This window comes from Pagrus pagrus (assembly GCF_965226575.1).
Source record: "Pagrus pagrus genome assembly, chromosome: 10".
Lineage (NCBI taxonomy): Eukaryota > Metazoa > Chordata > Actinopteri > Spariformes > Sparidae > Pagrus > Pagrus pagrus.
In genome coordinates this window covers 9,250,134-9,274,777 of record NC_140194.1, presented here as the reverse complement: position 1 = coordinate 9,274,777, position 24,644 = coordinate 9,250,134, and the positions used below count along the sequence as shown (strand labels likewise).

At 44.1% G+C, this 24,644-nt stretch overlaps 1 protein-coding gene across 1 annotated transcript in view; it reads right to left on the bottom strand.

The window, feature by feature from the left end:
• Positions 1–24,644, bottom strand: part of igf1ra (insulin-like growth factor 1a receptor) — an 80,261-nt gene that overhangs the window by 53,128 nt on the left and 2,489 nt on the right. The window contains exon 2 of the mRNA XM_084363634.1: positions 16,322–16,885. Within this exon, the coding sequence (XP_084219760.1) occupies positions 16,322–16,885 (564 nt within the window). The remainder of the gene's footprint in view (positions 1–16,321; positions 16,886–24,644) is intronic.

The following is a 24,644-nucleotide window of genomic DNA, read 5'->3' as shown; positions in this document are numbered from 1 at the left end:
AGAGAGGTGAGGAGGGGAGAAAGCTGTATGTAGAGAAACTTGGAGCAATGACGCACACATGTTTCTGCTGTCTGACATGAGAGATGCCCTGATCCGTGTGCAGAGATGACAACGGCAGCCGCTGCACTGTAATCAGAAAGCCTTCGCTCTCTGAGGATGCCCACGATAGACCTAGGTTAGGGAAGGATGCCAAGCAATTAACTGGCAAACGAACTGGTTCAACAGTCACGGTCTGGAAGCATTTTAATAAGCTGGAAACTATTTCCAAAATGGTTGACGGTTCGGATGCCGACCAGAGACAAAGGCCTGCATTGTAAAGGCAGAGTGTGTATTTTTCTTCGCTGATCAAGTTTACTGCCAAGAGGCAGGGAACAGGCGACAGACCCAAAAGCAGTCCCCGTTGTTTCTTTAGGCCCCACCTCCCCCAACCCTACTCCACCTCCTCACACACACACACACACAAACACTGTCGTCTCCACCACAAAGGCAGACATGCGAGAACTCCTCCATTGAGCTATGTCAGAAAAATGCCACGCTGCTTGAGACCATCCCCACAGTGGCCTGTCGCCAATATCCCAAAATCAAATCTGCAGTACGATAACCCTAATTTGGGCCATTCAGAGTATTTACATGAGAACGCTGAAGTCAGGGAAACCACCAGAGATTCCTGGAATGGGTGTGTCAGTGAGTTGACAGAAAGAAAAAAAAAAAAAAAATGAAAGGAGAGCGAAAGAAATAATGTCACAGACAAACACGCTTCCCAGCACAATGCCTCTGTTGCAATTACAGACACATGACAGAGGCACAGATGCTTTTCACAGCGTCTCCCTGTGTGTCAGCCTCACACAACAGCCCTACTCCGGCACTCAGTCAGTCAATCACAAACATATACACACAAACACAACCCACACATATATATACAACAACAAATACAGCCACATGAAGGATGGATTTTCCCAATTTCAGGCTGATTTTTTTATAGTTCCTGCTCTGCTTCGTTTCAGTGCTCAAGGCTGGTGGTGATTAGATGAGGGGAAGCTTTACCATTTGGTCTGGTCATAGTTCAGAGCTGTGGGGTATGTCTGGGAGCCTGGGGGTGGCAGACTTGTTTGATCTCGACTTTGTCTTAGATATAGATGTCACTGTGGATGTGACCTCACTGCTGGGTGGGGAGGTGCGAACCTCCGCCTTTCTCTGTTAGTCTCAATCCTCTACTTTTTCCCTCTCCTTCTCTTCCTCCAGTAGCGGGCCTCTCTGGCAGGACATGACCCGCCCAGCTCATACTCACTCCATAAATCAGGAGCTGCGTCTCTGTCATTGCGCTTAAAAAGAGTCCACGGCGCTGCCTTTTCTATGCCGTGCCCCGAGAGGCCGCTTCCTCCCGCTGCACTGGAGCCAAGAGTTTAAACACATGCTTGTGTGCAGCATTTTCTGACACCCGCAGGCACAAAGTGACATGCCGAATGCAGAGGTGTCTGTCTCCATGGCAGCACCAAAGGGCGCGTCGGGAAAGGCACGCACGTAAATGCTGGGAAGTAGCCACCCCCTTTGGATATTTGCATACAGTCTGATGACTGTAGTATAAACATTTAGTTAATTAATAAAAACAAAACTAGACTTTGGAAACAAACTTGCCTATTGTATAAAAAGAAAACACAAGAAATGTTAGTTTTAAATGTTAGTTTCTCATTTTTAGTCTCAACATTAGGAGGAATTGGTGCATTTGTTTAGTTTTGTAGATAAATATATTGCAACATTTTTGTTTAAAACATTCAGAAATGTACTAAAACTATCAACAGAATGTGAAGAATTACCATGTAGCGTGCCAGAGAGACATCTACTAAAGTAAGCACGCTAACCAGCTAGCCCCAGGCCTGAAAACCTCTTCCAGTGGCCCAAAGCTCCTGTACTAGGGGTATAAACACCAACACCCCCCTGGCAGCCCAGCTAGCTGCACGGCCAAAAAAGAATAGATAAGATAACAGTTAGCAGCAGTTAGAGGCTACTCTGGTATGAATTCACAGGCAAACCAACTGTGGTACTAAATGAGACTAAACTGAATTGAGAACAAATATTACAAATGACAGAAATATAGCTAATGAAGAATTCAAAGTAATTCTGGTGTGCGATTCTCCCCAAACTACACAAAAAAAAAGACAACACAGTCAAAATTGCACAGATGAGAGCGTCCTCAAAATCCCCCAACTGAAATAAAAATGCCTGAATAACTGTCATTAATCCTTAAGCTGGAGGAACAGCGGAGGTGGTGACTAGAAAAGGTCACAGTCTCAAAAGCATCCCTGGTGGTCTGGAATATTTCCTCTGCTTAGGCCCTCATGCTTGTGTAATTATGCCAGCCACTTTAGGCTTTCACTTAATTAAAACACTGGCCAGCGTACCGCAAGGTGTAAAAACTTCAAGAGCATTCCAGGTTTGTGATCCTATACGGTACCTCGGCACCTCACCAGGCCGAGGGGGGCAGCTGGGCTGTTTTTATGACCAAGAGGCCTCCAGAGGCACAGAATGCTAATAATACCATGGCTGCAGAGAGTAGGCCAGAGTCCAGCAGCATATCCAACTGTACCTCTATGTGCCAGTCGCGCCACTGGTGCCAAAGCCGTGGCACACAATCTGACTCATCCACGCAGCCTGTACACCCAGGAATGTCCTTAAGCACATGTAGAGGAGTCTTACATCACACGAATCTGCCAGCTACAGTTCACATTTTTCGGCCATAATCCACGATGATCCATGAGAGAGTGCTCCCCATCGAACCCAGCGCTCTCATCACCGCGCTTCAAGATGAGTTATGGATTCTCAGGTGTTAATGCCGCAATTCACAGACCTTTCTGCACCTCAGTGATAAAATGAAGTCTGTCTCACACTCTCTTCTCTCCCCACTCTCGCTCGTACTGTTGCACTCACGCAGATACAAAGTCAAAGTGTGTCAGAGAACTGGGCTACGGCCAGTCGAGGGTCAGTTGACAGAGTAAACCTGGCAGTTTGCTCCAAATGAGAGCAAATTCAGCGTGTTGTCACAGACGAAATGGCGGAAAATCTTTTCACGGCTACAGCGTAACCTGAAACTGGTCAACAATGTCGAGTGTGTTGTTTAAGGTTGTATACTTTCACCGCAAAATTAATTTAGTTACGGTATGGTTGATTTTCACTTCACTTAATTTCAGTGTTTGCTTTGTGCCTGCAAGTGAATGCAACTGAACATACTGTAATATTCAGTCACATTAATAGTACGTCCTAAAAAAAAAGGAGACCTTCAAAGCTTCATTCGAAAACCTTGATAGAAGCTTCCGATGCAAAAAGAAACATTCTGTTCTGCCACACAGAAAAGCAAACATAGTGGTGTGGTGTGTGTGACTGTTCAAGATAAATTCACACATAGACACGCATCATCCCAAAGACAACTCTTGTATAACCAGATGCAGTAATTGAGGAGAGGAGCACAGAACGAGTGAACATGTTCTCAAGGAAAATAATGAAACCGTTCAAGTGATGGTTTTGATCCATGTTTAATCTGATGATAACCATTCGTTATAATTGTCCGTTTGTGTGGCACAGTGCAGATGGTCTTGGGCTCGAACCACTGGCTTGCTGGCAAGATAACCGTACTCCTTAACGACTCTGATGTAAACAAAATTAGCCACTCATTTGAAAAACGCCATGGAGCAGAAGAAAGTGGAGAAAAAAAATTTCCACATCATGCATAAATTTGAGCCTGAGGAAACAGTATTCTGCAGTGCAGATGAATGACTCGCAGAGCGACAACATTAGCGTCACAATGCTTCACTTCCTCGAACAAAAGCAACTTTGTGTCTGCGCATGCCGACACATACATACAGTACATACAGTACATGCCATGCACATGCTGACAGGCAGTGACACTCATCCCTTCTCACACACCTCCCCGCCCATGATTCATTGTCCGTATGACACACATCCGGAGTGGAGCTTCAAATGCGTACAGTATCAATTTAAACACATATGCTCGGATAATCTCAGGGCCTTAAAAAAGTTGCTGTGCCATCATGCTGAAAACGGGCCTCTTGTGTTTGAGCTCTCAAACTGAGTTATGACCCCCCAATCCGATTTGGATAAAGCTTTATAAACACAAAAATGTTGAAAGCATGTCTGGAATGTAAATGTTTCAAAACAGCCATTCAGATTCAAATCAGCTATTGTATTATTCTTGAACAGGAAGTTATACTGCTGCATTGAAAAGGGGACAAAGAAGAAGAAAAATATAGCACTAAACCCTGTACAGTAAATAAAATATAGAGCAGGAGAAGGAAATAGAGACTTCCCAGTTTTGTAAACTGTAACGGGAGAACACAGGCACAGGCTTCCACTGATGTATATAAAAACAGAAGGAAAAAAGCGATGCTATCTTCATGTGCAATAAGAACAACAAGCTGATGTATTTAATTTGGACCGCGCATGTTTTTTTTTCCTGTTTTTCTGCCTCCCTAACGCGCTATGGCATCATTCCTGGCCACTGAAACGTGATATTTTTGACGTACGTCCACACTGTAGCTACGAGCGTAAACAGCAGATAAACGAAGAGTTTGCGGTCCCTTTGCTATCCGGCTGAGAAAACAGCGGAGAAAGCGGGATGAATTTCCGGGGATTTTCCTACATAGGAGCATCAGTGTCATTACCCCACACACGGGCGGAGGAAGGGAGAGGGAAAGAAAAGGGTTGGAAGATAATACCATATATTATGCAGGGAGGTAGGAGGAATTCAAAAACAAGCTTTTTACAAGCAAGTACATGTCTGGCCAGGAAAAGCACTCACAACACTACATATAGCACAGAGCAGTGTCTCATTGCTGGGAAGGGATGACACACAGACCACAATACACAAGTGTTGACCCCTGTGCTTCTTACCGGATTATGGTGGGATGGTGGATTTTGACTTACTCATCAACAGGAAAGTCAAACCACATCATAGCTAAATGGAGAGGTTTAACAGAACAAAAAGCTAAGGCAAGTTGGAGATGGTAGCGTGGGCCCGGAGAGGAGCGGCTACGCTGAGTAAATGAGTGAGTAATGAAATATGAATGAGAATGGGCGGTGTTTACATGCAAGCTGTGGGCTAGTGTCTGTCATGTTTATCAGACAGCCACACAGAGAGAAAGAGAGAGAGGGAGAGAGAGAGAAAGGGAGAGAGAGAGATACCTGACGCAAGTGCAAACAAGCCCCGCAAGCCTCATCTCTGTAATTGATGCGCTAATGGGAGTGGGTGGCGGGGGATGGCGTTGGACTGAAGAGGGACGAGTCCAGACTGGGGACTTCAAAGGCCGTCTGGACGCTTATCAACAAACGCGCTCTCATCAGACACAAGAGGATGGAACAGATGAAAGGAGTTGCTAATGCACCTCCACCTCCTCCACCCCCATCCAGCGTGCATTCTGCTCTATCAGCAGCAGACCTGAGGAGCCAGGCGACCACGGGAGGAGGCGCAGTATCGAAAAACAGCGAGGGGGTCGGCGGGTTCTTAGAGTTGGTGAGCGAGTTCATCAGTGAGGAGCAGATCCTTCATTTCTCTCGATCAAAACAAAACAAGAGATGTAAGAAGTGCGGGATTGTGGGAGTTCACAACTCAACAAAGGTCACTTAAAGACTTTAATAAGAAAATGTTTCTTATTGTATCTTTACTTGCAACTGAATTTGACGATATGATTGTCGTGTTATCATTATACAAAGTTTTATTGGTTCCAAGAAAAGTGTGGTTAAATGGTTTCTTAACCCAATAAAAGATGAAAAAAAACATCAAATTTTTATTTTGTGATATATATACAAATAGTGAAAACATCTTATTAATGTCGCGATATTGATTTTAACCACATTGCCCAGGCCTACCCCTCAATGACAAACCCTCTGATAATCTCATTATGGGTCAGCCCTGTGTTGTCATGCAGGTTATAGGAAAACAGCGGCAGAATTGTGTTGTCACCTCACCCTGCTCTGTCTGCCACCACAGAGCCACAATAATCTTTAATGTCCTGCGAGTCTAAAGCCAATTTAGTGAGGATGAATGAGGATAGTGGCAGCTCCCAGGTGATGCGGCCTTTCCCTCCCTCCAAGCAGCGGGCGGAGATAGAGCTGCAGTGGGGAGCTCCAGAGACCTCTATATTTATCTGACACAGTAACAAGCCGCTGTCTGACTGCTGCATGCTGCAGTACAGCTGTACACTTTCTCTTAAACCAAACATCCCGATACTCCTCATCCCTTCTCGGACTCTGCTCGACTCTGGCCAGCGATGAGGGAAGCAGGGATGACCCCGCAGCGTGTCATCGCTTTGAGAGACATCGTGAATAAAATTGGTTTTGCATCCAAAGAATACACAGAATTCGGCAGCTCATCGCCGGTGCGTCACACACATAGCTTTTTCTCTACAGGAGAAGCCATATTTCAAAGTTGAGAGCCATATTTCATCCTGGGCCACCCCGATGCTGACAAAGCACCAACTGGTGATTGCTGTGTTGGAGTGGCCCATTGAGGCGGCTGGCCAAGGAGCTGCCGGTCTGCCAAGAGAGCCATGCCAAGAGGGCTGGAGAAGGCAGAGGAGCCCCAGCCACCTGTGCCCATTAGGCTGCGTGCTGACAACTGCACTAGGCCCTGGGGATCCCACCCAAACAAGCTGAGGAGAGAGAGGAAGGGGAGGCACCAGACGGGGTCAAGGTCACTTTTCCAGTCATTGACAGAACGCAAACTAATGACATCAGACAAGCCAGGCTGCTTTATGGATTGTTGACACTGAGAGTTATACGGGGGAAGATTTGTAAAGAGCTGACATGATCAAAAGTTTGTTTGGAGCTTATATAACGTCGATCCTCATGCTGGCTAGCGGCGAGCTCGAGGAAAGTGTTAGAGGGGAAGTGTGCGGACGTCACACGCATTTCATTCATCTGTGTAATTCATGAGACTTCCTTTGCAATTTTATGATGTTCCTTTCATCTCTTCATTGTGCACATGCTCCCAAAAAGAAACAGGCGGCAAAACACCGCTGGCACGCTGAGGCCTGCTTGATATATCTTTTATAGGTGGTGCACACACACACACACACACACACACAAACTTAAGCCGCGCACACATTAGATCCATGAGTCATCCGGAGCTAAGCTGCTCCAGGACACAATAACTGCTCTTTAGTTATTGTGAGTTAAGTTATCTATTCAAACTGTGCGTGTGTGTGTACCTGCCAGCTTATTTAGTACCAAACCCATTTCGTCATAAAGACGAATCCCACATCGTCATGCTCTTGGGAAGTGATCCGTTTTCAAAGAGACACGCGCATTTCAGCCACGGGTGGAGGGAAAGGTAGAGGGAGTGGATCACATCTCTGTACCACACACACAACATGGGGAAGAAAATAGAGCAGCAGTGTTTCTTTGACCTCAGTGAACCTGACTAACTATTCTGGCAAAGCGTGTGCTCTCCTCTCTCTGCGGTATGCCAGCGTACATCCTCACCTCTGCAGGAGAGATTTGTCAGCAGGAGATTTCTTTTTTTTCCACAGTGGAATTAACCCGTGCTCTCAGAGCTTACTTGCAGGCATGGCACATTATCTCCCAGGAAGCACTGCCAAGCCAGTCCAACAGTGAGTAAATGGCTGGTCAGGCCTGCGCTACATGGAGGCATAGATCCGGGGCAGACAGAGGCACGGCTCAGGCGCCAAGGGCAGGCACAAGCAGCAGGCGTGAGCACTCGTCTCTCTCACCTCTTTGAGAGGCGTCACTAAGAGGCGGAGATAGCCCTCATCCTTCCTGCCATTTAGAGCAGAGCTGAGGGGAACCTACCACAGAGCTGGGGGGGCCCCACGGCTCTCCGAGAGGAAGTTATAGTATTCACGCAGATTTATGAATGAGTGGTGAGAGCAAAGGGATGACTCACAGCTTCCGAGCTGCACAGCCAGAAGGCAGCACGCAGCCTATCACCAGAGGCCCTGGGTGGCTCAAATAGGCATCAAGCAGGCTGGAAACACACTACACACTGGGCTGACACTTACACACACACACACATAGACGAATACAGCAGGCACCGTCACAGTGGGCACACGCAACCTGGGCACAAGATGAGGAAAATTTGTAAACGAAAGAGGGATGGCACGTGAGAGATGGAGCGTATGTGTGTCAGTCAGTCTCTTTGGAGGCGAGCAGCATGACACACAGGTCCTATTTTGGTCAATCAAGTCTATGAGAGGAAACCTAGGAAAAGAGGCCAATCTGTCAGTGCTTTGAGAGGAGTCCTTTGTAGGCCACAGAGGACAGGAGTCGGATAAACTCACAGCGCCGGCCATCAATGGACAATAAGCCCTGCTGTTCATACATGGACAATAACACACTGTATAGCCATGCCATCATGAATGAACTTTGCTAACTCGCAATCAAACTGAAATTATGCCGAGAAAGACTCCGCTGTTGACATTAAAGGTTAGCAAAAGCAGTCGACACGTGTCTGTTTCACCACGCTCCGAGGCGAATACTGTATAATAGGTTACAATTTCTGCGTTTTGGAGGAACCCAAAATAAATTAAAGCGTGAGGCAAAAAGAATTCCATTCTGACCAATCGCGCTCGCCGCTCGTGCTCCAGGCCTCTCAAAAGTCCAAAGGCAACCAATAAAACCAATTGAGCAGAAAAGCTATTTGTAACCAAACACAGTTTTTTCCCCTCGCTTTAAGAGAACTCAGGTTCTGGGTACTCAGTGAAGAAGGTCTCTGTTTTGGGCGAATGTACTCACGTTGGCTGCTAACAGTAACAAGAATGACATTTATGAATGTGACCTAGATGGAAGAAAATGTGGCAAAGGCCAGGAGAGGGAGGGAGGGTGTAGGGATGTAGAATGTACTGAGACACGCACACACACACACACACAGACACACACACACAGACACAGAATAATCACAAATGCATAGCAAATTAGTACAAATATTACGCTGATAGATCCTTGATAGACAATCAAAGATGTACAGAAAAAGTGAATTCTGATCTCAAATTCTTAAAAAATGCTTGTTATTAGCCTGGCTCTGTCCAAACATAACAAAATCTATCAAAATCTAGCAACCAGAGCCTCTAAAGCTCAAGTCAAACTAGAACTTTGATCTCTACAAAAACTAAACTGCGGTTTCATACTAATATTAGAGGCTGTCCTAACAATTTCATGCAAGAACATAAATAAACAAATCTCCGCCATTGCCCAATAGTTCCCCTTAAATTCAATCAAGCCAATCCAATATCAAATATCAAAAAAACATTACATCTGCTGGATTGGATCCGCATCAAATTGTACTCACTCATAGATACCAGGCACGTAAATACAATTGATTTTTTTCATCAAGATCCTTTCATTATTTTACAGAGAAATTAATGAAAAAAGTGAAGAAAAAAAATCCTGGATCTCGCCCTTTATCTCGATACACACCAAAAGTTAATGGGGTCTATTCTGGGCCAAGACCCATCGTCCATCCAGGTTTTTGTGGAAATATGTTTTCCTGTAATCCTGCTGACAAAACCAACGAAACCAGGTGATAAAATAACTTTCTTGACGGAGGTAATTATGAAACTAGGCAGTGGTGATCAAATATGAATTAAGATTCTGTTACAGCGTAGTCATTTTTCTAGCTTAAAATGGTTTCAGAACCATATTTTAGTGTACTGCTTAGCGCTAAAACAAGGGAGTTTATGATAAGTTGCCCACCAAATAAAGTAACTTGAACTTGAACCATTTTGTGTCCAGCTCTGAAACCGAGGCTGACATATCTCAAATGAAATCGTCAAACTGAATCAATACTTTAAGATAAGATAAATACAAGCAAGGCTTTTCTTACTTTCCACTTATTTACTGACGCACACTGACTTAAATCTGGAAATCAATATTGTGGCAAATCAATAAGTGATGAAAAGGTCCTTGATGATTCAATTGAGAGATTTTTCCTCAGAGATCCTTGCCACAGCTCAAGGAGCAGCAGTAAAGGAATGACGAGAAGCTGTTGTGTCCTCTCACACACAAACACACGCACACACACACACTAAACCCTATTTACAGCCTGTTGTCGCTTCGCTTGCCCTTGGACCGCTGTTTAAAAAGACGTAAGCATGTGAGACCACAAAGAGAACGAAGGGCTGCCGTGAAGGGGGCTTTGTCTGCTTTCTCTAATGTATTTATTTCAATGACACCACGGAGTTGTAACACTGTGAATCAATAGTCCCTGAGTCCTCCGGGGAAATAAAAGAGACAAGGGCATGAACACACACACACACACACACACACACACAGCGTCAGCACAGCCAGAGTTAACCGAACAGGACGACTGTGTCTCACATGTTGAATATGACTGTAAGGTGTTGAAACGCTGCACGGTTACCAAACACAGGCCCGCTTTCTCCTTTTCCATGAATCTATGGTGACCCGGTGAACAGAAAGAAAATCAGAGCGTGCTACAGCAGTGGAGAACATGACGGATGTGATTATTCCATCTTTAGTTCTCTTGGTTGTGGGAGGGCAGGAATGAATGAGTCTGATCATGAGTGCCATCTCTTTGGCACTAACACTGGCATACTGCCTAAGCTTTGTACAAAATGGAGCAGAGCGCAGGCGAGTAGTTCATGCTGGGTGGAAACATCGGCTGTATGGGCACTGAGTCACGGCGCTGAGTGTGCCCCCAGGAAAGCACCGGACTGTCGAGACTGGAATTCGAGCCCTGTTCCGCTTCCCGTCCCTACAACCGCAGGACTTTGATGAGCTTCAGAAAAGCCATTAAATATTTAGAAGCTTCCTCGTATCTGCTGTTGGATGTTGGTTCAACAAAAGCGACTGACAGGTGATCATAAGAACACGGCCCACCTTGGCGAACAACACCCTGAAATAGACCTATATCAGTATCATCGCGGCCATCAGCCCCACTCCTTCTTATTGCCAACAAATAGTCACTGTATGGCCCTGCACATGTAGTCTGCACATACAGCCTGTGCTGTGTATTTCCCCCCCTCTTTATCCCCTCACAACTGCAATGACTAACCCAGCAGGAATTTCTACCTTATACACTTAAAGGGGCAGAAGCATTCCACAGGACTTTAAATACATGCCTTATACATCGAGCACCAATAAATCTCGCTCTTAGCCGGCGCGAACGGAGCATATTTTCTGTACAGCTCGATCTTTCGGGGGCTAATCTTGACACAAGAGGAATGAGTTATGTGGCAGCTCCAGAAATTAATTTACAAAAGCCTCCGAGGGAACAGGAGGCTTTGTGTTCTGTTGTCTCTCAGTGCTAATCCACTTAATCAAAAGGTTATTAGCAGAAAATATTACTTAATCACAGGGCCATGAAAACAAACAACTTTTTAGCCAAAGCCTGATAGTGCTTGTTCTTAAGAGCCACAGACCTTATTTGTTGTTCCAAAACCATCAGTGAGCCTTTATTACCTGCACTGTCTCGCTCTGTTGTATAATTTTTCTAGCTCTGTGATTGTATGCTATCTTGTCCAGGTCAGGAAAAAGAGACTTTAATCTCAAGGGACTTTCTAGTTAAAAAAAGGGTTGAAAAAATGTATAAATTGTCGCTTTTATTCAGAGTTGATCGCACATAAACTGGCGCCATAAATAATAATAATACATTTATTAGTATAGCACCAAACCAGCTTTACAAAGTGCTTCACAACAAACACTGAAAACATTCAAATACACAGTTAGGAGAGAGACAAAACTCACAATGGATGCTAAAAAAGCAATGGGTACATTCAAATAGAGCCGTGCAAGGCTCAAGTGCAACGTTAAGAATAAAGTACAGTGTAATTGAAAAGAAAAAATTAACCCTAAAACTTAGGAAAGCCTTTTTGTTAAAAATAAGTCTTTAAAAGTGGTTTAAAAAAGGATACATGTACTTATGCAGTCAGTCATAATACTTGTTGTATTAATGCTCGTGTCCCCATAGTTGCCAGCAAATTCACCAAAAATTAGTTATCTTTTCTGAAAAGAACTTAATGTATTTGCAAAACCCTTTTTTTTTTTAGAGATTAATGTCTCTTGTAGGGACCAGTGGGCCTGGGGCAGCAATGAGAGATAAACACATTGTTGGTTTTGGTTGCTTCACAGGATTTGTTGACAATAAAAAAACATTTAGAATATTTTCAGCCTTATCGTTAGCCTTATCTCTTATCAATTCGAGCCTTATTAACTATATAAAATAAATCACAGAGTGGAAATTGCACAAAAAAACAGCAGAAAGAATAGAAATCTGCAGTTGCAGTCTAAAATGCTGTCTGCCTGTATGAACCTGCTTACCCTACAGTTGTGTCCTCTAAAAGAAACTGTTTTCCCCTGCTGCGTGAAGTGGGCTTAGGTCAGAGCACTCAGACCAGAGATATCAAGTGGGTCTCTGGCATGAAGGGAGTAAACATATTATCAAATGCTAAAGTCTCCCGGGCCGGCTGAGAGCTCTCCTGACTGCCAGGGCTCTGAGATGCTTTTGCACTGCTGCGCTTCTTCTGGGTTCAGTACAAGGACACACGACGCACGGACCGTCTGCGGCCTGAGAGGACAGCAGGTCTCCTTAAATGTCACCTTACACACCACGATAGCTCAGGCCCTAAAAATGCAAACTGACACCACACCACTCTCAAGTGCATCTCAGTTTTGCTTTCTCAAAAAGCAAAGGCAGTTTAAGCACGTGGGCGTCTTGATTTATTAAACATTCACAGACAGACTTGACTTCTGACATTTATCTATCAATATCAAAATAAAACATTGAGGACGCGGTGTTCCTTAAAGTCAAACCACATAACAAGGTTAGGGTCAGGAAACTAGGCAAGAGTGCCTGCAAGGCTAAGAGTGCTGTAAGGTAATATTCTATCACGTAAATGAGACATGTGAGCTATGTGAGGACTAGCAAGTGTGAGAGTGCGTGCCTCCCTGTGGAGCTATGAAGACTAACCTGCCCTGGGACTGGGCATGGACGCCACAGCGTGCTTTCCTGCTCGTCCGCCTAATTTTAAAAGCCTCCTGTCTATCTGGCTTTGGCTTGGCTCCAGGGGCAGAATGCAGGCCTGTGTGCGGCAAACACACAGAGACCTGAGGAGACTATTCGAAGCAGGCCAGACACTTTTTTTTTTGGTCACGGGATCCCCTCAAAACTCAAAGCGAACAGCGGGGAGATGTCAAAGGATCCCGGGCCAGGCCAAATGAGCCGGTTGGCTGTGTGACCGCTGCAGTGATGAGAGAATGTCTCCGACAAGTAAACAGCGGAGAGATATCTGACAGCCAGAGCTGTTAACAGCCGCTGATAAGCCCTGCAGAAAAGAGTGAGGCGAAAATAGAGGAGGAAACACTGACAAGGACAATCAGACGTGAAGTGGAGAACGCCGGTAGTGAGAAAGACAGACGGAGAGGGGAAAGCAGCGGAAAGGAAGGTGGGGAGGATTTACAAGGAAACACGGGGGGTTGAAGGAGGAGGGGGCGAAAAAGGGGGGAGTGACGGGCATTTTTCAACCCTTAGAGCACTGCGCTTTAGTGAGAGCTCGCCGTTCAAGCTCGTATACTTGACATTTGTCTGACATTTCCCCCCAGCGCCCCTCCTCCTGCAGTCAGGGCCTCTCCACGCATCGCTGCCTGCCACTAAAAAGCACCCAGAACCTCTGCTCCAATCTGCACTTCCCTACACGGTCACTCCCACTCGCTCCCATCCAGCCACAAAGCACAGCATTTAACCTGGCTCGCTCTGTCCGGCATGGTATCTACATTCACCTAATCGAAAACATCCCCAAACGGTTGCGGGAAACAGTATCCAGTAGGTGGACAAACACGAGGAGTTATTGCTCCGCGAAGCAGTAGAAGGCCAAGAGGGTGAAGTTGTGTGCTAGGCAGACAGCACTCCCTCCTCATGTAGTGTAATTAAAGAGGAGACCAGGCCGTATTGACTAGAAAACCACTGAATGCCCTTGAAGGAACATCTGTACTGGAGAAAAACAAGGCAATTATGCAGAGGGGTGGAGGGAGGAGAGAGGAATCTTAAACAGGAAGGAGAGAGGTAGACACATCAGGCCTTTACAAACACAAAGACAGGGTGAGAAATGTTACCTGTGCATAAAAAAATATATCTCACAGACATAATCTAGCTTCATTCTGCTCTACTATTGCTTCAGTAACTCCTCTAGTATTTTTTCCACAGTGCAGCCCCCCCGGAGCCTTTATCTGCAGCCTTGAGACCTCAAGGCCCTCTAGATGAATGCATTTACCCTGACCTCGGCCCGGGCCTCCGAGAGAAGGTTCAAACAATACTGCTGCTTTGCCTCTCAAGTCCGACATGCGAGAACAACAGAGGGTTTCACCACAAAACGCTACGCAGAATCTACTGTGGGAAGCACAGACGTGACTTGAAGGTCGTCGCAGGCGATTGCACCTTTCACAATGTGGCGTTTTGTGGATAAAGAAAAACAGTTTTGAACAAAGATATTCAGATAAAACTGAAACTGTTTTTTGTAAAAAATCATAAAGCAAACATTCAATCTCAGGGCATCCAAGAGTAAACAGAGGCACAACTATAAACACTATAGCTTTTCTATAGAGACAGACGTGGTCACTAGGGAAAAGACGCAAGCTGGATTTCCACTATTTGTTCTGAGGGTCCCCGGGGGTGGAGGAGGGTGGTGTGTGAGACTCCCAACTGACCATGGGAGCCGTACACAGGTCTTCAATAGAGAAGGGCTGGAGGAACATTTTCCCACCATTATTCCACACAGACGAGAGGGCAGAGAAAATGGCACGGAGCAGGAGTGTGGGACAAGTTTTCTCAAGCCGGAGATAATCCCTTTCACCAAGATAAAACATGTATCTGTTTATCTTGAATTTACTCCGCTGAGTTATGGTACAGTATGCATGATGACACTCAAGAGGGAGGCAAATACGAGAGGCCAGCGCGTTAATAGTCTCTAAACAAATAAAGAGAAGCAGTGCACAATGGCAAAGCTGCGGCACTGATATCACTCTATCAACAGCACATAAACAACAGAAGCATAATGATGGAAGGCCATAACCTGTCCTATTATATCTTATCAACAATATCTACACATACACCAACAACATCTAGGGTTTTTTTTATTGCCACACTTAATGAAATTTAAGCACCATTATTGTACTTTAAAGATATGTTAATAGAGCTCCAGTGTTTTCAGGCCTTTTCTAAATTTTAGTGATCACCGTTTCAACTGTTCAGACAGGGCATTGTGTGTTATTTTTAAGTCTCTGAAGGAATTTGCACCTCTGATAAAAACATCAATGGCCCTTTTGTATTTGAAGAATAATGTATGTGACCCTGCCGGCAACCTTAAAAAAAAATTATTCATAACCCTGCCCTCCGCACCCTTGGAGGAAAGTTACAAAACGAAGCACAGATGGCCTAAAGGAAATAAGGAGTTTTGATATCTTCAAAATAGCTGCATGAAAAGCAACACGGGCGAGAAACATGACTCCAAAAAAAGAAGAATAGTTGGATTTTATGTCAGAGAGCAACAAAACATTTCTAGCAGAAGCCTTGTCAACAGTTCGGCTTTATCCGTCTGTGTCAAACAGGCTGCGGGAGTGTGTAACGCAGGCTTGAAAAGCCTTCTACTGTAGTTTGGAAGTGGCACGAGACAGCTGATCTGCTCGGCCCAATTTCTAATCGAAAAGCAGAAGCACGTAACTGAATTAACTCAAACGTGCAGATCAAGTGGAATTTAATTTCAACACATATAAATATATGACCCTGCTCTGAACCGTTTAAAAAAATGCATGACCCTACCACTGGGCCGAAGATAAACAAGGATGACCCTCCCCCAGATTCTTCAATATACCCCTTTTCATAAATTGCAAAAAGTCCCTAAGGCAAATATTTAACTGACATGGTCCAGACAGGTAGACTAGCTCATTTCTTGGCAGGGCAACTTTAACCTCAACTGAGTATGCCTTTCTAATACCTGGTGCCCTATATTGCTGCCATCCTTCACTCCACAAATAGCCTGATCTAAAGACAAGGTCCCTATAATGAACAGAGAGGAAATGTTTGCACTGGCCCTTGGACAATCCTGCAGCCTGACGGAAATGAAGGAAAAACACTGCACAGATTCATGGGATTTGTTCACTGGCGGGAAAAAAAAGGCACAATTTCAGAATGTTTACGAGACCGGGAACCACCCACCTAGATCAAAGTCCCATCTGCATTTACTGTACTTGTATCGCAAAATATCGCACAAACACTGCAGCTATTAAGCAGATAGCATCTTTCTTGATGCTATCTGACATAAAAAGAGCATAAAATTCAGGTTACCTTTCTGGCACTGGTTGGAGGTCCAGCAGCGGTAGTCGTACTTGTCATTGAACGACGTCCTTTGACAAAGTGGGTTATCCTCCATGATGCCCGGGCAGACATTGTCACACTCCTTTGCCTTCTTATTCCCATTGATAATATTGCTCTTCCCAGCATCCATGATAAGAGACCAGTCCACCGAGTCCAGGTAGCAGAGCTCTGGGTTCTTTTCAATCCGCATGGCTCCCCTGGTGATGTTCCTCAGGTTGTACAGGCCGATGTCCTTCAGGCTGGTCATCTCGTAGATCACCAGGGCGTAGTCGTAGAAGAGATTGCGCCCGCGGATGACGCTCAAGTTGGGGAAAAGCATGCTGAGGCTGTCGAGCCCTGAGACGCGAAATAGCAGCAGGTAGTCGGTGATGACGGTCAGCTTTGGGAAGCTGAGGGAGCGGAAAAGCTCTTGGTGGATGTTGTTGGTCCTGTCGTTGATGAGGAGGATCTGCAGGTAGCCCTCCACCACCGTGCAGTTCTCCAGCCGCTTGAACTCACTGATCTCATTTCGGATGTCGATGCTCGGACCACAGACTGAAAGACACAATGAGAGGACACATTAAAATGCATCTTCATTCTCTCAATAAAGAAACATGGAATCAAAACACACAGTAATACAGTAATGCTACGTACAGATTAGCATGTAGATAACTTTTGCCAAAAGATTTTAATTATAATAATCTTGAAGAATCCTGTCAGTCAAGATGGTAAAGGTTGGTACATGTCATACATACCAATAACACAGAGCTCTGAAAAAGACAAGTGTCTGCCGTGCTGGGACACTATGTCTCTTCACTGGTATCAGAGACGTGAATGTTTGTTCTGCGTGTTCTCTCTAGCAGACGTTGTTATTGTAACAAGGGTGAGATATTATCATCAGGGTCAACTGAGGTGAAGACAGTTTTAATATAGAGGTGATCTCATGTCGAGGTTATCAAGTTGACATGTTGATACACCTTCTGCGTCCATCATAACAGATGCAAACCCAACGATTCTCTGGAATATGTTGCGTCTGTCACCTCAGATAACTCCTGCGTTTGAATAAGCCATTCCTCTGTGCTCGGAAAACAACACTTGAAACCAGTGCCTGCAGCGTTCTCCAGACACCACACTCGCACGCACACACACACACACACACACCTACAACGTTAACAACAAAGGCACCATTTATTATTGATGACAATCAACTCTCCCTCTAATCGTGCCTATCAATTACTACACCTGGGAATTAATGGTAGATGGTACTCTCATAATGTTGTTGCTCTCTAATGCAGTCGTTCCATAAGCCTGATTGTCTGGTGCACTCTCACATCCCTGTCAAATGAGCTACGTGCTCCTCTACTGACAACACCAATCATCTTCCAAATATGTTAATATGAACTGATTTTAAACTGTATGTTATTTTAACCTATTTATAATATAAAAGTGGACATTTTTGCAGTTGAACACACAATTGAACTGTCACAGCTAAGGTCTGTTTGGTCAGGTTTGTATTTGTACCACTTACGAGGGGTAAAGTTTCAACCCTTTATACATATATACTTTTACCTTACTATTTTAAGCATTCATCCTCTGCTTTTCTTAGGCTACTATTTTTACCACTTAAGTTACTTATTGCTTTCAGCTATTTTAACCATTTAAACACTGTTTTAAGCTGACTATTACAATTATTAATCCTTTATTTTTAGCTAAACGCCAACTCTTATATGAATTTGTCCCTTAACGTTACTTTGGCTTACTGTTTTAACCATGAATCCTTGGCTTTTAGCTAACTTTTGGAACCATTTATCCATAAGCAAGGTATGAACGTATACATGTCAGCTAAAAGCGAAGTATTTTAACCATTAATCCTTTGCTTTTAGCCGACATGTTTAACTATTTATACATTACTTTTAGCAATACACTACTTTTAGCTAACTATCTTAACCGCTATTCCTTTGCTCCTAGCTAACCTTTTCGACCATTTATAGCCTACGTTGCTTTTAGCTAGCTAATTTTACTAGCCGTTACTTTCAGCTAACTATTTCAAGCAATTACATCAATTTATTCACTACGTTTAGCTTTTCACCATTTATTAATAGTAACATTAGCAATAACTAATTTTTTTACTATTTAGCCATTAAGTTTAGCATTAAGTTCAGACTTCCCTGCTCGCTTGTTTGCCGAGTAGTATCTCTGCACTCTCAGTTGCAATACACAGAGTTCAGGTGTAACAGCTGACCCAATATGGGTGGGGTTTTTTTAATCAAATCATAATGTCATTATTTATTCATTTATTTGTTGAACTACTCCACCATTTTTCCACATACCTCCAAGCAACTACAGAAGTACCACCTGGGGTACAACTACTCAGTGCTCTATCGTAACAACCAATAAGCTGTAAAATTCCTCAGTAAAATCTAACATAGATAAACCTATAAACTCCCTAACAATGCAGTGTGTTGAATATTTATGAAACAACAAATGAATTACTGAACTGGCACACACTGCAGGTAACAGGTTGCATTTTATTTAGTGGTGTCTAAAAGAAGGTTCAGCGGTCAGCACAGGAAATGCCTTGACATATGAGCTCCTTGGTTAAACCTGTTATGTTCTTACAGAGGCTTAGGATGCCGTCACAGCGAGCAACACTGCCACAGCGCCTGTCCAACGAGACAGACAGGCATGTTTTCTACAAGACTCTTTGATCCTTGTCAAAACATTAATCATGGCTAAGGGATAAAGCAAAGAGCTAAACTGTTTCTGGTCCCAAAATAAACACCGTGCAACCAGATCTCCCTTCTGAAATGGCAAAATGGTTGTCGAAAATCGTCCAAAAATGTCATATGTGACCTCCCTCTGGCTTCCGTTCAACCATCTGATGTGTATGTGCTCTCAAAGTGTCCCTGTGAGTAAATTAACTCCACTTCAGCAGAGACAAAAAAAGGCTATGTTTGATGTTCTTTGTTCAAACTATTCTGCCAAATATAGAAGCCGCATTGTTTATGGGGATGAATGGGCTATATTTGCTCCTGTCAGGGTGTTTCACTTCTCCAAATTTAGAACGGAAACGATTACTCCAGCAGAAAATAGTATTTGCTTTCTCCAATCAACACCAATGCCCCTGGGCTCCACTTGTGAGCCATCGAGCTGCATGTCTTCTTTGTTTCATTGAGAATTTTCTTCCAGCTTCTCCAGCAGCCGGAGCGAGAGGGAGGAGGGGTGGAGCCACTCAAATACAAAGACTAATTTGTTTGTTAGTAAAGAGAAACTCTAGGCCCCACTTCCTGATGAGGGCATTAATAAAATCAGGGGGCGTCTGGCCCTGAGAATGGAAGAGGGGGCGGAGGGGGGGTTGGTGGCAGAGAGATACTGTGGCGAGGGAGAGATAAGGTTTCTGCCAAGCGAAGCTATCTGAAGAGCATCCTACTGGTGTAAAAACCACGACAAAAAGAAACCGCTAAATGCATTTGATGCATTTCTGGTCGTAAATGCCAAACAGATACTCCTGGAATTGATTTATACTCAAGTAATGTTGGAGAGAATGGAGGAAGAATAGAGAGAAAGGACTGAAGAATGAAAGAAAAGCCCCCTCTTTGTGATTCCCTTGTTCTACTCATTAGGCATGTTAAGTACCAGGAATTCCAATCATTTCCTTGGAAAAGGGATTGAGTAGGATGTTGCCTCAAACTAAGCCTTCAGGCTTCTCCGATTCTCGCCAGTCAATCCATTTGTTGTGACGACAACAATGCCGAAATAAGATTTGGATGCCGAACCTTTTATTCATTGTTACGTAAACAGGAAGAAGTGGTGGGAAAAAAAACATTAAAGCGCTGACAATAATGACCTAGGAGTGATGTGGATGTTTTAGCGCCAGTGTCCACAGAGAGGGATAAGCCCGCATGCATGAGTCTGCCTCTCCCCTCCTGTCTCTCTTTGCTCTTCACACTGCTGAGTAAACACACATATCTCCGCCGCGTAATGGGATCCATCGGCTCATGTTTATGATTGATAAACCTTGCCCTGGCCCTCCACGGAAATGTCATCACACAAACACATACACGCACACCTGCGCACGCACGCACGCACGCACGCACACGCGCGCTCAAACATGACCCTGTGTAAGTCTGTCAAATTAATTCAAGGCTAATGGTCCCCGCGTACCTTCACATAAACCTCCGATTCGGATTCAGTAAACATACGCTCTACATAAATAAACTTAATCTCAGTTTCGGTTGACAGAAACATGAGATTGAAATCGGCACTTTCAGACCACATGTCGAGCTGTTTATGAAAAGGACACAGACTGAGAATTGTGGGAAAGCACATAATTGTATCCTTTTCCCAACATCCGGCTGTAAACGCCAGGAAGGTTATTAGGAAGATTCCTCTGGTTTGAAGATGTACGACAAGCAAAGGCTGCAACTATACTGATTTCTGATTACTCTTCGATTATAATTTCAAATGTAGAAAAACAAATAAATGGGTCACAATGGAGCCGGTTTGTGTTTTTCTACTGGAAAAATACATAAAAACACGACAGTTCCTGACATGTTAAGCACTAAAATTGAGTTATATTTGTATTCTTTAGCGTTGAGAGAGCTCCACCCCTTCCTGTGGATTTTGTTTAACAGCTGCTAATTCGTACAACATTTTTCCAATTAAAAAACATTTCAAACAAATATCAATCATATGTGTGAGTATGGATGTCTACATATGGATGTGATAGATGTCTCTTATCCGAAAGAGACATAAAAATGAAGATGTGACTTTGGCTGGGGTCTGTACCAAACAAGCATGTTCAAACCACACCGCTGCTCAATCGTAATGGTATGTTGTTGACACATTTTACTGAAACCAAAAAATTGCAGATTTGGATATAACACCAAATCGCTATTTCGATCAAATATTTAGCCATTTAAAAAAAATGTAATATCTTGGTTTGGTGTCATCCTCCTTAAACAATATATCAAAGTCAGTTTTAGGTATTAAGAAATCCGTGTCTAAAGATATATACTTGTTTTTTCATTATCTAATTAGATTTTACAATTCAACATTCAGCTCTAGCTTATATTCGGTCAAAAAGCATCTGCTTTAATGTACGAAAGGTGCCCACAGATAAACAAGTGCAACACAGAAACTAATTCAAACAAACAAATTAAGCTAAGCATCATGTTCGGCGAGGGAGCTGGTCACTGTGCGGTCATATCCCCTCACACCTGCCACATCAACTGGCCCTAATCCCCGGCATACTGGAAGTCATCTGACCAGCGGTCTGGTGGGCCACTTCCCCTCAGTGGACTTTACTTCAAACACCGTGGCTCAGATATCACCAAAACCCCAAACAGTAACACTACACTCCCCCCGTCAGAGCAACTCTCACACAAAGAATCCTCCTCTCCCAAAATGAGAGCAGAGGGCAGGAGGTAACATACTCCACGTTTATACGCACACTATTTATCCCAATCGCTATAAACAACCACGATATCTTTAATGTTCTGTTAGAGTCAAATATGGTGAGCAGTGAAATGGTTTTGTACGATGAAGGGTTAACGTCTGCGTGCACGCCTACAGGAAACGTACAAAATAAGAGAAGGAAAACTGAGGGACTTTATTAGAGTTTAAATTGAAATGGTGATGAATTTATTACTTTCATTTGTACGTGGTAGAATAAAAATCCTTGCTGGAGTCGCCCCAGAACTATATTTTTCTAAAACCACTTGTGATTCAGCTGCCAGTGGGAAGAAACACGAGTCTCTATAAGGTTCACTCCATACGAGAGCTGAAAGGATTAGCCGAGTAAGAAAAACTAATTGCAACTCTTTTGATAATCTATTAATAGTTTCAGTCATTTTCCAAGCAAAAATGTCAAACAGCTGGATTTGCTGCTTTTATTTGTCATTTATTACATTTAATGAAGAGTCTTTGGGTTTTGGACTGCTGGGTGGAAACTGGAAACTGCGACGAGCATTTTTCATAATTTGGACATTTTATAGACTAAACAATTTATCGAGTAATTGTGAAAATGTTCTGCAGATTAATCTATAATGGACATAATCGTTAGTTGCCGCCCTAGTTTATAGCCTCTCTATAAAATCCGTAAAAGAAAAGCACAATTTTAGGTGTAATGCTATGCTGATTGTGAGGTTAACGTCAGATTTAACAGGATACCAGAGAAAAATTGGCCTTCTGCCTTTAAGGACAGTCAAGACAGTTCACAAATCACGAATAACCAAGTCACGACTGAACATTAACATGATGAAACAATGTAAGTTTCTGAAAAAAACACCTCTGAGAATAATCTCTCACTGAAGAAATTCTCCACTCAGGTCTGATCCATGTCCAGGTCTTGATGAACAGCTTATACAGCGAGGGGCATCCATTAAAAGAGCTAACATTTGCAATCATCTCACAAATTGTACGATACTCCACGGGCCATTAAACCGGCAGTCCATGATGATGTATGTGCGGCTGGCCGGAGTATGCATTTGAGCAAATCCAATGACGGGCCACTTGAAATAAAGTGTTTAATTAAGCATTGTAAACCTCAGCTGGCAGCCTGGAGGAGCTGCAGGACAGCATTTGACTGCACTCTCGCAAACTAGCCCAGTGACACACTTTCACATCCTTACACAGGGGCACGCCACTGACTCAGGCTGTCACGCTGAGCCCTGCTGCAGCGCGCACACACACACACATTGAGAGAGCTGCACAATAAACGCACGCAAACACACTCGTGCACACACCATAGGGCTGTGAACACTCGCGACACTCTCTCGCTGGGGGTGAGACAAGACATTCCTGCATCCAGCCGAGCCGGTAGTGGGGGGAAGGGGAATGCATGGTTGGGGGAGGAGAGGGGGGTGGTGGATGTAACCGTGTAGGCCCGGTCACAAGATGGAGTGGGGCACCTTGGAGTAGAGTGACAGCAGTCATAGCTGAGCCGCTTGCTCCATCACGACAAGGTGAGCTGTACTGCAACATGCCGTGCCCCAAAGGGGAAGGCAGGAGGGGTGCCTGTCAAACACAATGCTTGCTGACGTTTGATTATTTAAGCCGCCATTCAAGTTTTCCGCAGCAACATGTCCTTTCATAAATAACTGAGCAGGAACACCGGCGTGGCCTCATGGAACGGGACAGAGGGGGCCTGTACTCACACAACCCCAGCGCCAGTGTTGTTGGTGACCTATCTATTTATAACTCGAATAGTAGTGGTGCCAAGTGATGAAGTTAAGCGCATCGGTCTATGCAGGAGACCGCTCCGTGTGAACGGCAAAAGCCAATAAAACAGTCCACAAACTCTCCACTCTTCCAATCAACAAAACCAAGTCTGTTTCTCTTGCAAGTGTATTTTTGCACATTCTATTTCCAAACACCGAAGTCTGTATCTCCCTCGCGCTCTGGCTCCCTTTTAGAGACTTGTTTGCTGCATACTTGGAAGCCATGGCACGGAAAGTTTACTGTGGTGCGGAGTTAAAAAGCGAGCTTAATTACATTTTATTGGTGTGGACAGATTATCAAAACGAACAGCGCAACAAAAAATAGTTTTCAACCCCTAATGGAGCTCTTGGATATCTGTGATTTTCCACTAAGTGATGAGAGAAGCTGGAAATTCTGACCCTCTAGAGCCCAGCGAAGTAAACATCATCCCCAAGTGATAAACCGGTGAGACACCCATCCCTGTCTCAATATTCACCGCCGTCTTTGTCTGTGAACTCTTTGTTCTGGAAGGCCTGATGTATTATACAACACAGAGCGTCAAGATCTGAGAGCAACCACTTGCCTCTCAGCCCCCAGCTGCGTTCATGGGTGTCACCGGCTCAGGAGGGTGCAAAGACAGGCACCCTCCCAAAAAAATTATGCTTTTTTCTTCTATTCGAATGCTAATAGAAGTCAGTTTACTCGTCTCCCATTCCCATGCCAAGTTGTCTCCACGATCCCACGTATCATCTCGGGGAAAAATATAAACTAGCGAAGCGGAAGTGATGTAAAAGCCTGAACACACACGCGTACACAAGCAAATCATCAGACACACAATTACAACCTTTGTGCTAAAAGTGGAGGGATGTAGCTGGAGAAGTCAAATGATAAACATCTGGTGTGTGACTCGTCAAGTGAACACAAGAAGCGTCTCAAGCGTCAAAGGATCGCGACTTTGTGGTAGTTTTACAGGTGAAATCAACTAAAAATGTCGATTACTAACAGAAGTGCAGCCAGAGGAACAAAGAACAGTGTTATTTGGTTACGTAAACCACATCTTGTCCCTGTTTCAACTTAGGAAACTTTATATTTAGAGCACACACACACAAAATAA